This window comes from Piliocolobus tephrosceles, chromosome 2 (assembly GCF_002776525.5).
Source record: "Piliocolobus tephrosceles isolate RC106 chromosome 2, ASM277652v3, whole genome shotgun sequence".
Lineage (NCBI taxonomy): Eukaryota > Metazoa > Chordata > Mammalia > Primates > Cercopithecidae > Piliocolobus > Piliocolobus tephrosceles.
Window position 1 is genome coordinate 94,983,698 of NC_045435.1, and position 13,296 is coordinate 94,996,993.

The window sequence follows — 13,296 nt, forward strand, 5'->3', positions numbered from 1 at the left end:
GAGGAAAGGAGGCAGAAACAACGAGGAGGGCTGCCTAGAAGCCAAAAAGTTAGTCAGCAGGACAGGAGCCCAGAGCTTGTGAAGGAAGAAGGCCTGTGAGAAAAGTTAAAGTTGCAAGTGATTGAAGATGATTAAAAACAGATAAACTTCAATTTTAAATTGTTGGTGTTGCTGCTATAAACCCTCCATTACTCCAGACTTTCAATAAAGTCTGGTATACATACCAAGAATCTGTGAGTCTTCTAAATGTAATTATTAAAAAGGGCTATGTTCTATGACTTACACTGGTGGGTAGAAATCAACAAAGATCAACCAAATGCTATAGCAAAGAAGTTGGCCAACATTGCTAGCATTTGGCAGAGACTTAAAGGCAAGGAAGGGAGTGGGAGAGGGAAGACTTCAGGTGTGCCCTGATTGGAGGCTCTTGGCAGGGGAAACTGGAAGTGGGCTCATTAGAAGCAGGACATCCTATGTGGTTGGTTCGGGGAACATTTTTGGCTTTCTCTAGTCGGCCCTAAGTTGGAAGAGTACAAAAAATACTGAAGATGACAGTCATTGACTAAATCCTAACCATCCCAGTCTAATTATTACCGAGGTTGTGGTTTTAGCTTCCCTACTGGTTCCTGTAGAGGTTGTGGGTTAGAGTTCTTTTGTCATATATTGTCATATATAGTCTGGCTCCCACCAGTATATTCAGTCTCCCAGAAGCAAATAGCAGGCAGGAGAAGGTAAAAAGCAGATAAGTGAGGTAGAAACTCAGAGTTGGCAGTGAATCATGGGAAAGTAAATAAGCCTCTGCAAATTCCCAGAAATCTTGGAAAGGACACTAAATTGCTTAATAGCATGCAAGGCTGACGGTTTTATTTGAAACTCAAAGTTTAGGGTGACCTCAGCTGATAACTAGGATACAAAAAGCAAATTAGGTTTTGTTTTGTTCTAAGGAAATTGACATTCTGTACCATAAACAAATACTTTTGTAAGTTCAAATCTTTTAAAAAATACCTTCTTTATACTGAAAAATAGTATGAATAGAGTTATAGCAGTGATGTAAAAAGTGGCCCCAAGAAAACTTTTTAGCTATTTGGTTTGCTCATATATTCTTAGTAAGGGCCTTAGATAAACCATCTATTTGTTTGTTTGTTTGTTTATTCATTTTTTAGGGATGGGGTTCCACTATGTTGCTCAGGCTGTTCTCAAACTCCTGGGCTCAAGCGATTCTCCCACCTTGGCCTCCTAAGTAGCTGAGACTACAGGTGTGAGCCACCATGCTTGGCTATACCATCTTTGAGAATGTAGTGAGCCAGATTCAGGTCCTACTCTGAATGACTCTCTCATATAGAGAGTTCCCATATATGTCTGTTTCTAGCTTCTGATCACCAGTTTCAGGTGTTTCTATCTAGGGAGATTGCCTTTCCCTAGCACTGACTGTGACCAGTAATTCTGGTCCATTGATCATATCTAGCCCTGTGCTTATAGCATGTTATTTCCATCGTAGTAAATGTGGAAACTTGTTAGAGTTAGGCATCCTTTTCCCAAGCTTTCTTGGAAGTTTTCTTTTATTCTTTTTGTTGTTGTTAAGATGAAATCTTGCTCTGTCGCCCAGTTTGGAGTGCAGTGGCACAATCTCAGCTCATTGCAACCTCCACCTCCCAGGTTGAAGTGATTCTTGCCCCTCAGACTCCCGAGTAGCTGGGATTATGGGCACTTGCCACCATGCCTGGCTAAATTTTGCATTTTCAGTAGAGATAAGGTTTCATCATGTTATCCAGGCTGATCTCGAACTCCCGACCTCAAGTGATTTGCCAACTCAGCTCCCCAGGTGGCTTCCAGGCGTGAGCTACTGCACCTGGCCAGTTTTCTGTTCTTCTTGATCTGCTTTCCATGTATATTACAGAGTCAATATGAGGAGTTCCTGAAAACCTTGTTAAATTTTTTTTTGTGTGTGTTGGAATTATAGATTAATTTTCAGAGAATTGGCCTCTCTGAGTCTTCTTATTAAAAACTGTGTTTTACCTTCATTTATTCACTTCTCTAACGTTCTTGCTTTCTTTATGTAGATGTGCGTTCCTGACCTATAATTTTCCTTCACTCTGAAGAATTTCTTTAAATATTTCTTACAAGGCAAGTCTGCTGGTGAAAAATTTCCTCAATTTTTGTCTGTGAGAAAGTCTTCATTTCTCCTTCAATTTTGAGGGATAATTTCATTGTATACAGAATTGTAGGTTGGTGACTTTTTTCTCTTAGCACTTTGAAAATTTCATTCCAGCGTGATGTGTCAGGCGAACTGAACTTAGGTAAATGGACCTTTAGTGTGAAGTTTTATGTTTATAAAAGGCCAGGAGGTAGGCTGTGTTGGTTGTTTGTGGTAGTTGTAGGTTTCAGAGACTAAAATTTCCTCTAGTAACCGAGTTGTTTTCTCTCCTGTTGTCTTTGGGTTTCCCTAAGAACTCTGTCTTAAATACCACCTGTGTCAGTTGTAAGTCTGTGTTACTATACTGAAGCCGTGTTGATGTTGTGGTAAGATGCTGGGGGAAGGCATGTATTGTATAGTTCTGTGATTAGGTCTTACTCTTTTAGTGAGCCTGAGTACCTAGGCTGTGACCTTCACAAGTGCTTTTCAGCACCCCCAACCTCCCACTGTAGGTGAGACAAGAAGGCTAGAGGGACCTGGAGTTGGGCATGTCCCTTGCCCTGGGGAGTTAAGTTCTGCTAAAACCCCATTAAGTTAGGCTGTTATAAAATAGCTTCTCTGAGTCCAGACCTTTGTTAAACAATGCTCTGGGCATATTTCAAAATAGTTAAATTTCTCCTTCCCCTACTGAAGCACCAGGAGATTTTTTCTCCAAGTTCACCCTGAAAAGTGGTATTGGTGGTAAGCTCCTGATGGTAACACTTGCAGAAGCATGGGGGCTCTCCTAAGGCTGGGCCTCTGGGAGTTTTTAATCTCTTATACTAGTCCATGCCCAATCTCCAACAGTTTCAGTCAATCACCCTTTATGTTGTTGTTGTAATTGCTGTCTCCAGTGGCGGTTCCTGCTGCTGGTAAGCTGTGATTTTCTGAATTTGCTTGTCACTCCAGTTTTGAGGATGGTGGTTTCCCTATGACTTCAATTCTTTGACCTATCTAAGAAAAGTTGTTGATTTTTAGTTTGTTTAGCTTTTTCTTTGTTGTATGGTTGGTTGTGATGATTTCCAAACTCTTTACATGTTGGTCTAGAACCCAGAAGTCCATCAATGACTATAGTACCTGTAAATATATTCATATGCATATACACACACATATATGCACACATACATTTATATCCATATATATATATATATTCTTGCTAAGATCACAATATTCCTGTTGTAAATGGAATTTTTATGAATTATGTTATTCAGTTGGTTGTTGTAGGTACATATAAATGTTACAATGGTCCTTGGGCTCTCAGTGCAATAGAAATTGACATGAGGCCAAAAGAGTTTTTCCATACGAGGCTTCATTGGAGCTTGTGCCTGGGCATAAAGGAAGCATCATGAGAGAGAATTCCCAGACAAACTCTTTGAAGAGCTGGTTGGAAATTTTTATTAGGCAAGACATAAGAATTAATAAATAGAGTAGGATATGCAGTCTGGGCTGGGCAAAGAACGTAAAGGGTAGGGTATACAGGTCAGCACAATTGCTTATGATGTTTATCTTGAGAAATGGGCCACCTGGTGGTCTGGCCAATGACAATAAGGCTGTCATTCCTTCCTGAGGTGGAACACTCTGCAACTTTGGTTTATTTTGGATCTCCTAAGGCCAGTTCTTGTAATTCCTTAAGTAAAAGGCATGGTTAAACATTATGGGAGCATAGAAGAACAACAGAGTATGACTAAAGCCTTGGGATTAGTGGGTAAGGCATCAGTGAGGTAGTGGTGTGGGTTTTGTGATCAGTGGGAATGTATTAAAGAATGCTCTGGTGAGGGTGAGCTGAAGCCAAGCCCCATTCCTGCTGTCTCATTCCCTGCTGAGAAATTTCACCTTCTTTATGCTTAAGGAGAAAGGGCCGAAGATCTCATCTTCAGAAGCTACTTCCTGCTGAACAAGTTATTGTCCTTGCCTAACCTTTTAGGGCAAGCAGTTTTTATAAGATTTAGAATCACCTCAAAGGTAGCTCAGAGAAAGGAAAATTCAAGACAGGAAGTCAGAAGTTGTTCATGGAGGGGAAAATAATAAATGGCAAAGGTCACACAAATATAAAACCAGAAAGGACTCATTCCCTATGCCAGGTATTGAACCCACTGTGAAAAGGCACAGCCTTAGCCACTGAGCTACAGCATGAGGCAGTAGTCTTTCCAGAAGGAAACTCGAGTAGCCTTTTTCAAGCTTGCAAGGAATTTCACCTGCTCAAGATAATTTGTAAGGCTAGCCATGACATTCTTATGCATCCTTCTTTTTAATTTAAACCTTTTAAAAATTGTTGAGAATAAGAAAAGTGCTTTTCCTTTAATGATGTACTTAGGTTCAGTAGCGACTCAATCCAAAAACCCTTTAAAACTCAGATGGTGATTTTTCAGGTTTTTATAATATAAGCAAGTGGTATTTCTAGAGAGGGGGTAGAGGAGGCATCTCCATGGTCTCCAAATCTACTGTCTGAAATAGATTTAAGATAGCAAAAGATGACAAAAGCCCCTTGGGGTGGGACCTTTTAAGACAGAACTCATCTCCAAGGGCTTTTGACATATTTGGGACAAGGAATGTGTGCTTGTGTCTCAGACTCCAGGTTCTTTCAGACCAGCTACCTGACATGAGCCTCGGAATTCCCACCTTCTGGATGCTAGATAGCAAGAAAGGGAACCCCCCATGGTCATAAGGTCAAGCTCCCAAAGACAGAAAAGAAAATGAAAGGGAAACCTCATCCAGTTTTTGTTTCAAGGACAAGGACCTGCAGCAATGTTTGTAACTGACGAGTCTGCCAAACAACAGGCTTATAGGGGTCATAGGCCTTGAGACAAATAATTGTCTTTACCATTTCACTCAACTGGTTTGCACAGAGAAGCAGGCCAGAAGCCTGGCTGGTAAGAAATCCTTAACCTTTTGCTGGCATGCCAGGTTTCTGGGTTCCCTTTCTGTGTAGCTTCTGGAAGAGCAAAGCAGCTTTTGTTGACTGCTCACTGCAGCATAGCTGTGGGGGCCAAGCTGCATTACAAGAGAAAGTCATCTTTTGTCCATTTTATGGAGGAACCGAAGGAAAGCCTCTTATCTTTGCAAGATGCCACCTAACAGTCTGCATGGGGGAATCAGATGTCAAATGAAACACACAAGAAGGAAAAATGGATCAGGACGGGAGTGACACAAACTCAGGATCCATGTGCTGTCAGTCCTCTCTTCACAAAGATAACACCCAGGGTTTGTTGCAGGCTTGGATAGACAGACGACAAAGTCCACAGCCTTCCCTTTCCCACAAGGCGTGGCAAAGGGAGGGAACGTACTTAAAGAAAATTACAGAGCCCAGTGCCAGACAGAGTTTCCTACCAGCTGAACTGAATGACCGTTTTGGCCTGTGCTGCGTGGGTGTCTATTGAGGTTGAACCAGTGCCACATGGGTGTCTAGTGAGGCTGAATCAGTGCCACACGGGTGTCTATTTAGGCTGAAACAATGAAGTTAATGAAAAGTGAAGGAAGGGAAGGAGAAAGGAAGAAGAAAGAAAGAGAAAGACACAACAAATAGAAGACCAGGAGGGAAGGGAAAGCATTGTCCGGGGTGGGTTATGAGGAATCTCAGGGAGGCTGGAGGAAGAAGTCACCAGTCATAGCAGCGCTGAATCAAAACTTCAGGTGACTTCCTGTCAGCCACGAAGGGGTCACATCCTGCTGTCCTGCTGGCTCACAAGCCTCCCTCCACAGAGGAGAAAAAAGCTCCCCATGTCTGGTGATCCCTGATAAGCCCTGAATGAATATGTTACTGACCATGAGTTCTTGGGCTCTTAATGCAATAGGACATGAGGCCGACAGAGTTCTTCCGGACAAGGCTTCATTGGAGCTTATGTCCAGCGATGAGGGAAGCAGCATGAGAGAGAAAGAGAGAGAGAGAGAGAGAGAGAGAGAGAAAGAGAATTCCCTGACTGACTCTCTGAAAAGAGCTGGTTGGGATTTTGCATTAGGCAAAGCATGGAAATTGATACGAGGGGTAGGGTATGCATGCTGGACTGGGCAAAGCACATAATGGGTAGGGTGTGCAGGGCAGCGTATGTGGTTACAATGGTCATCTTGAGTAATGGGCCACCTGGCGGTCTGGCCAGGAGCATCAAGGCTGCCATTCCTTCCTGAGGTGGGACACTCCACAACCTTGGTTTGATAGTTTGGATCTCCTAAGGCCAGTTCCTGGAATTCTTTAAGTAAAAGGCATGGTTAAACATTTTGAGAGCTCAGTGGAACAATATAGCATGACTAAAGCCTTGGGGTTAGCGGGTATGGCATCAGTGAGGTAGTGGTGTGGGTTTTGTGATCACTGGGAATGTATGAAAGAATGCTCTAGTAGGGATGAGCTGGAGCCAAGCCTCATTCCTACTCTGTCTCATAAATACTGTTGATTTTTCTGTATTCATCTTCTGACAAGCTTGCTTTTTTGACTATTTAATTGTTTTTAAATTTCTTGAGTTGGGCACTTACATCATTTGTTTCAGTGTTACTCCTCTCGTGATATATACTATTCAACCTTTAAGATAGCTGTTGATCATTTTGGTAGTATTGATAGCAGCATATATTTCTTTCCTTTGCATAGTTTTTTCTTTAGACATTACTATAAGTTTGGAGTTCTCAAAATACCTTGGTGAAGCATGATATCTGTGCTTTGAGTGATGTAATGTGACATCACTTAGTGGAAGAGGGTGAACTAAGCACCCCTGGTTCTTAGGGTCCTTGTAAAAATGTTGAGATATACTATCACATAGAAATTTCCTATGTCAAGTGGAGATAGAACATGTTAATACTAGTGGGCCACCAATCACATATATGGAGATTCTTGCCTCTGCAGGGCATTGTTTTGTTGGTATGGAGAGCAAGATGTCATTTGGCGGTGCACAGATTCTCCTCTTTTATCAGTATAGAGAGAACAAGTACACAAACAATGGGAATTTTGTTTGTTGTCACTAAAATAGTTCATCAAATGAAACAGTTTTCATCATTAGACGAGCATAGGGATTCTTTCTTTTTTGGTATTTTGGAGGAAAATACTTGTCTTTTGGGGTTAAGTTTTAAACCATATTGATTGTTCTCTGTCTGATACAACTGGGAACTCACAGAAGTGGTTTGTCTAGTGGATTTACATCTTTGGGGTCTATTTCTAAAAATAACCAAGATCAACTTGTCATAGTTATTTGATGTATTTGATAAAACATGGGGACTGTGTGTCTCTTTTTTTCCCAACATTTTGATTGTTGTTTAGGTTAAACTTGAAGTAATGATCACCAGCTTATACATAACTAATCTGATGGTTTAATGCCAACCTGTGCCTACTAGATTTTGCATTATATTTTAAGTTCCTTTCATAGACCCTGAAGGTTTTGAGAAATTACTGTTTTGATTTTCATAATGTCATTTTGACCTGAGGACTTTTTTAGAGTTGAATGAGCTTGGTGGTTTATTAAATGTCATGGAGAGTTGAAATCCAGAATAAACTTAGCCATTGCTTTTTTCACTCCTTTGATTAGGGATTCTGTCTGTGGAAAAAATATAGATAGTGGTTGATATCAGTTTTGTGTTCATAGAGATTTGAACTACGTCTTTTACGTGTTTCATTTTAGGTTGTTGATTATATCCTGCCACCCTTGGTGTCCTTGGTTCAAAGCCAAAATGGTAAGTGTGATGACACCAGCAAGAATTCCATCAGCTACACATTCTGTTTTCATTCTATCTCCATGGAGTCACATTCTTGGCATTTTTTTTCTTTCAAGTGGAGTGGAGACTCTTTAGCTTGCGGTTGCTCTCAGAAACCACATCTCTACTCGTGAACCAGGAGTTTGGGGATGGCAAGGAGAAGGCCAGTGTCGATTCTGACAGCAATCTTCTGGCTCTCATTCGAGATGTGTTACTTCCCCAGTAAGTATCATGCAGTTGTATTCATGCAGGGAAGTGTAGGCTACCCAGGAAGCTTCTGTCAAACGAAGTTCAGTGATGGGGTTGGGATCTTGATGTCCTTATATTTATCCACATATGCTTGTGTACTCATTGTAAAAAAAGTTTAGAGACAGATGCAGGAACTGTTAGACTGCAGAAGACCCAGAAGAATTTCAGTTCATCTTCGAAGACATCCATTTAAAGCTTAATCTGTTTTCTACCAGAAGCATGATTTTGAAGTTATGCAGATTTAAAGGTGTTCATGGCTCAAGGGGTGAGGGTTATGATTGAAGATCAATATTACAAGACTACTGGAACATGAAATTGAGACTTCTGGCTCTACTCAGAAATAATAGAGATAGAGGTAATGCCTTTCTCCAAATTCTTGGAATAGAACTTAGGTTTAGTTCTGAGCAGGACTTTCTCAGGGGTTGGGTGGAGGTGGCAGAACAGATAATGAGTATTCATCAAGAGAAAGGGGTTTTGTATTCTTTTATTCCATTGCTCATAGAGCAAACACACAGCAGGATGACTACTGAGAGCACCTAATGCAAACATGCGAAACCCCAGAATCTCACCTTATAGTTGAGGGGACACTGTCAATTTTATCAAAGCTAGTTCCAAAAAGTATATGCCATATGTCAATATTAAAGAAGATTTTGTGAAATTAAACAAATGCTAGATTGTATATCATGCATTAATATGCCTGCCTGATCATGGCTTTCTTCAGGGCCTCAACCGCAGTCTGGGTCGGTTTGGCAGGTTTTTAAGAATGACAGCCTAACTTAATGCTTCCCTCTACTGTTTCAACTTCTTGAGACCCGCTGTTCTCATTAAAAAAAAAAAAAAAACCATCATAATAAACAAACCAGATGTAATTACATTCTGATTTTGGCCAATGTTAAGAGTTTGAACTCTCTCATATAATATTAGGTTCACATTAAAGAAAACCCAAATAACTGAAATTGCCAGTTGCTATAGATGAAGCACTCAACTACTCCAGTTGGTTGAGGAAGGTACCTCATAGTAAGTATGTGAGTGTTCTGTGTCGACCCTTCCACTGTCTGGGGGAGCCTGTCTTGATTGACTGGAGCTTGATCTGTAATGGCTTGATTTCTAGGCCAGCCTCTTGTTTCTTTTTTCCTTTTTGCACTTCTGCAGTTGGTTTCAGGGACAGCTCTGATAATTAATATGTACTGTAAGAGTACTTTTGATGCCCAAAGTAAGACAATTATTTGAAACTTTGTCATGTGGAGTTTGCTCAGTGATAAAGTGTCAATAAGTAACTTTTCAGTTACGTTTATTATATGTGAGTGTATGTCTGTGGTCTACACTTACGTGAATTCAATTAAAGATTATACCCTTCTTTAATGGGATTAATGTTTCCAGTGTATTTTATGCTTCTAAAAGTATTCATATATAGTTATATGCATCTTTCTGACAAGAAAATGCCTTACATGTAGTTTTTGTACAAAATATGATATTTAAAGGATGTGCTTTGAGAGCTGGGTTCAGTGGCTCGTGCCTGTAGTCCCAGGTATTTGGGGAGCTGAGACTGGAAGATTGCCTGAGCTCAGGAGTTTGAGGCCAGCTTGGGCAGCATAGCAAGGCTCTGTCTCTTAAGAAAAAAACAAAAACAAAAAGAAAATACGTGCTTTGGATATCTGCTATGTAAAAACTTGTAGAGAGGCATTTTCAGGACTGAGATGTCTCCTCCACACAGTAGGGATCAGATTTACTCCAACAGGACTTCACTAATAGCTTTTTAGTTTACTAATAGCTTTTTTAAAGCTCTGTTAGTCTGAAACCACGTTTCTGTGTATCTGAAGTCTGCCCAGTTTTGGAACAGTTTGTGAAATCAAAAGGGCTAACTCTAAATCAGTGATCCTGTGTTACTCATTGAGCTGGAATAAATATTTCCTTTAGTATGAGTCTTTACTTTTTCCAGAGATGAGGAATTAAAGCGGAAAATGTAAATGTAAACTGCATGGCAGTTCAAGAGCATAAAAAATGTAGATGAGTTCAAGCTTTTATCACACAACTTGAAATGCACTTCAGATAATGGTATGCAATTTATTTGGATGCGATGTGGAATGTTTTCAAACCTTTCAGACTGATTCGGTTGTGGTGTATAAGCCTTGGGTCTGCATTTCAGTCTCCAAGCCTTAGTTTTCTCATCTGTAGAACAGGGATAATAGTACCTACCTTAGAAGGTAATCGTAAAGATTAAATAGAATGCTTCTTTTGAAACACTTACTACAGTGTGTGGCAAATAGTATCCTCTTGACAAGTGTTTAGCACCATGACTGTTATTATTAGGCTCATTATTTTAATCTCACATTAATCTTTGAAGATTGTAATAGGGGAATAATAGTAATGGTACATACTTCATAGAAATGAATTGGCTGTTAAAATATATAATGCTTTTTGTGCGTTCCTGGCATATATAGTAAGGGCTCAATAGATGTAATGTCAAAATTTTTACAAATGAAACGTAAGTAACACATTCATTTAACCTCCTTAACTCTAGAAAACTAGAACCTTGGCAAGGAGTTTCATCTTTGAAGATAACTCTTGGTAGTTATAAGTTTAGAAATATTAATAATGGAAAATTCATGCTCTCCATTGAGTATACAAATATAATAGCTTATGAATTAAGTTGCTAGAGTCCATGGGAACTGTGTAGTACCCACTTCAATTTGGCAAGTAGACATATTGGTGTTGATACATTTTATTTTGTTAAAGTTTTAGCTTTCCCTTGACCTTAAACAATACTTTTGATAAAGCCACTGTGACAGCCTTTTCATGTACATGTATGGTAGGCTCTCCAGTTTGCACAGGGAAGTATTGTATTATTCAAGACTTCATTTGCAAACAGTAACACCCAATTAAAATTAACTTATAAAGTAATTTATTTGCTCACATGACTGAGAAGTCAAAGACTCGTGGATACAGCTGGATTTAGGGGCCTGATTTCTGTCTGTGCTACTCCGTGTTTGTGTCTTTCTCACCATCTTTTTGCTCTGCCTACATCTACTCTGCTTTGTTCTCAGATAGGCTCCTATTCTCATCCACTTTGTAGGTAAATGGTTCCTGGCAGAGAGGGTAATCCTAGAGAAAGGGTGGATATCTTTTCTAATACTTCTGGAAAAATGCTCAGGAAGAACAAAAATTTAATCTTGTTAAGTACCATGTAATAGCCATGTTCCAGGTGCTTATCAGAGCTGCTGTGTAATATGAACAAAAGCTCAGTTGTAAGAATAAATATCTGTATGAGGGCTCTCCAGAGAAACAGCCTTTAGGAGATGTGTGTATGTGTGTGTGTGTGTGTGTGTGTGTCTGTGTGTGTGTGTATGAAGTAAAGATTTATTTTAAGAAATCAGCTCGCATGATTACAGAGGTTGAGAAGTCCCAAGATCTGCGTTTGACAAGCTGGAGACCCAGGAGATCCTGTGGTGGTGTAGTTGCTGTCTGAAATCTGGCAGGCTAAAGACTGAAGAAGAGCCAATGTTTCTGTTCCAGTTAAAAGGCAAAGAAGACCTGTGTCCCAGTTCAAGGCAGTCAGGCAGGAGGAGTTTCCTCTTACTCAGCCTTTTTGCTCTGTTCAGGTCTTTGATTGGATGAGATTCACCCATATTAGGGAGGGCTACTTGCTTCCCTCAGTGTACCGAGTCAAACGTTAATCTCATCCAGGAACACCATCACAGCCATACCCAGAAAAATGTTTGACCAAATGTCTGGGTACGCTACTTACTGAGTAACTTGACAAATAAAGGTAACCATCACAACGTCTATCATAATACCATGAATGAACTGCGTGCTATTTAAATTGATGAATTAATATCAAAGAATCATTATCCTTTCTCATGTGCATGCTTTACTTTCTAAACAATGAACTTTAGGGGCCGAGCACGGTGACTCTCGCCTATAATCCCAGCACTTTAGGAGGCTGAGGCTGGCAGATTACGAGGTCAGGAGATCAAGACTATCTTGGCTAACATGGTGAAACCCCATCTCTACTAAAGATATAAAAAATTAACTGATTGTGGTGGCAGGTGCATCTAGTCCCAGCTACTTGGGAGGCTGAGGCAGGAGAATGGCCTGAACCCGGGAGGTGGAACTTGCAGTGAGCCGAGATCACGCCACTGCACTCCAGCCTGGGTGACAGAGCAAGACTCCATCTCAAAAACCAAAACCAAAACAAAACAAAAAGAATGAACTTTAAAGTATTTGTTTAGTGCCTATCACATGTGGATTATAATACCATTTATAAAGAGATAGTATTTGAGTTAGACTTTGAAACCTGAGTATGACTGGATAGAAAACAAATGGGGCTGCTGGGCACACCAACTCACGCCTGTAATCCCAGCACTTTGGGAGGCCAAGGTGGATGGATCACCTGAGACCGGGAGTTTGAGACTAGCCTGGGCAACATGGTGAAACCCCATCTCTAGAAAAAAAAATACAAAAATTATCCAGGCGTGGTGGCGCACGCCTGTAGTCCCAGCTACTCAGGAGGGCGAGGTGGGAGAATCACCTGAGCCCAGGGGTGTCGAGGATACAGTGACTGTGATTCTACCACTCCAGCCTGGGCAATAGAGTGAGACCCTGTCTCAAAAAAAAAAAAAAAAAAAAAAGTGACGGGGGGGCAGGCACCCCAGGCAGGAAGGGGATAAGCAAAGCTATGGAAGAGGCAGCATACTGGGCAGGAAGCAGTCTAGCTTGTTTCCAGCAGAAACCTGCATCTTGAGAGTCAGTTGAAATAAGCTGGAGAGACAATATTTTCTCTCTTCATCAGTTCATTTACTCACCTGATACTAAATGTATCTTATTTCACAGGCATGTTTCTAATTGTTGGAAATATTAATGACCAAGATAGGGATAGCCTCTGCCTTTTTACAGAGCTTAGTCTCTGACAGTTCCAAGAATTTCAGAAGTTTTTTGTTTTTGTTTTTGTTTTTTAACTGAAGAAGTTTGTAAGTCATGTATGTAAAAATGTTTGCTGAAATATTAAGTTTATATTGAAGCCACCTTTATTAAACTTTGGGCCTATATAATGTTAGTAAATCTGGAGGGAGCATGTGTTGTTTCTGAAACTGTGCTTTGCTTTTGAGTTTTACAATTCATATTTTCTTTTTTTTTATTTTTATTTTTTAATTATACTTTAAGTTCTAGGGTACATGTGCATAACGTGCAGGTTTGTTACATATGTATAC

General features: G+C 40.3%; 1 protein-coding gene across 4 annotated transcripts in view; it reads left to right on the forward strand.

Moving 5' to 3' along the window:
* ULK4 (unc-51 like kinase 4) overlaps positions 1–13,296 on the forward strand; it is a 711,191-nt gene that overhangs the window by 256,300 nt on the left and 441,595 nt on the right. For all 4 annotated transcript variants that reach the window (XR_003309577.1, XM_023231716.3, XM_026454879.1 and 1 more), the window contains 2 exons: positions 7,768–7,819; positions 7,918–8,062. Coding sequence is in view for 3 of the 4 variants with exons in the window: in XM_023231716.3 (XP_023087484.1) it covers positions 7,768–7,819; positions 7,918–8,062 (197 nt within the window). In the remaining variant the exon portion in view is untranslated. The remainder of the gene's footprint in view (positions 1–7,767; positions 7,820–7,917; positions 8,063–13,296) is intronic.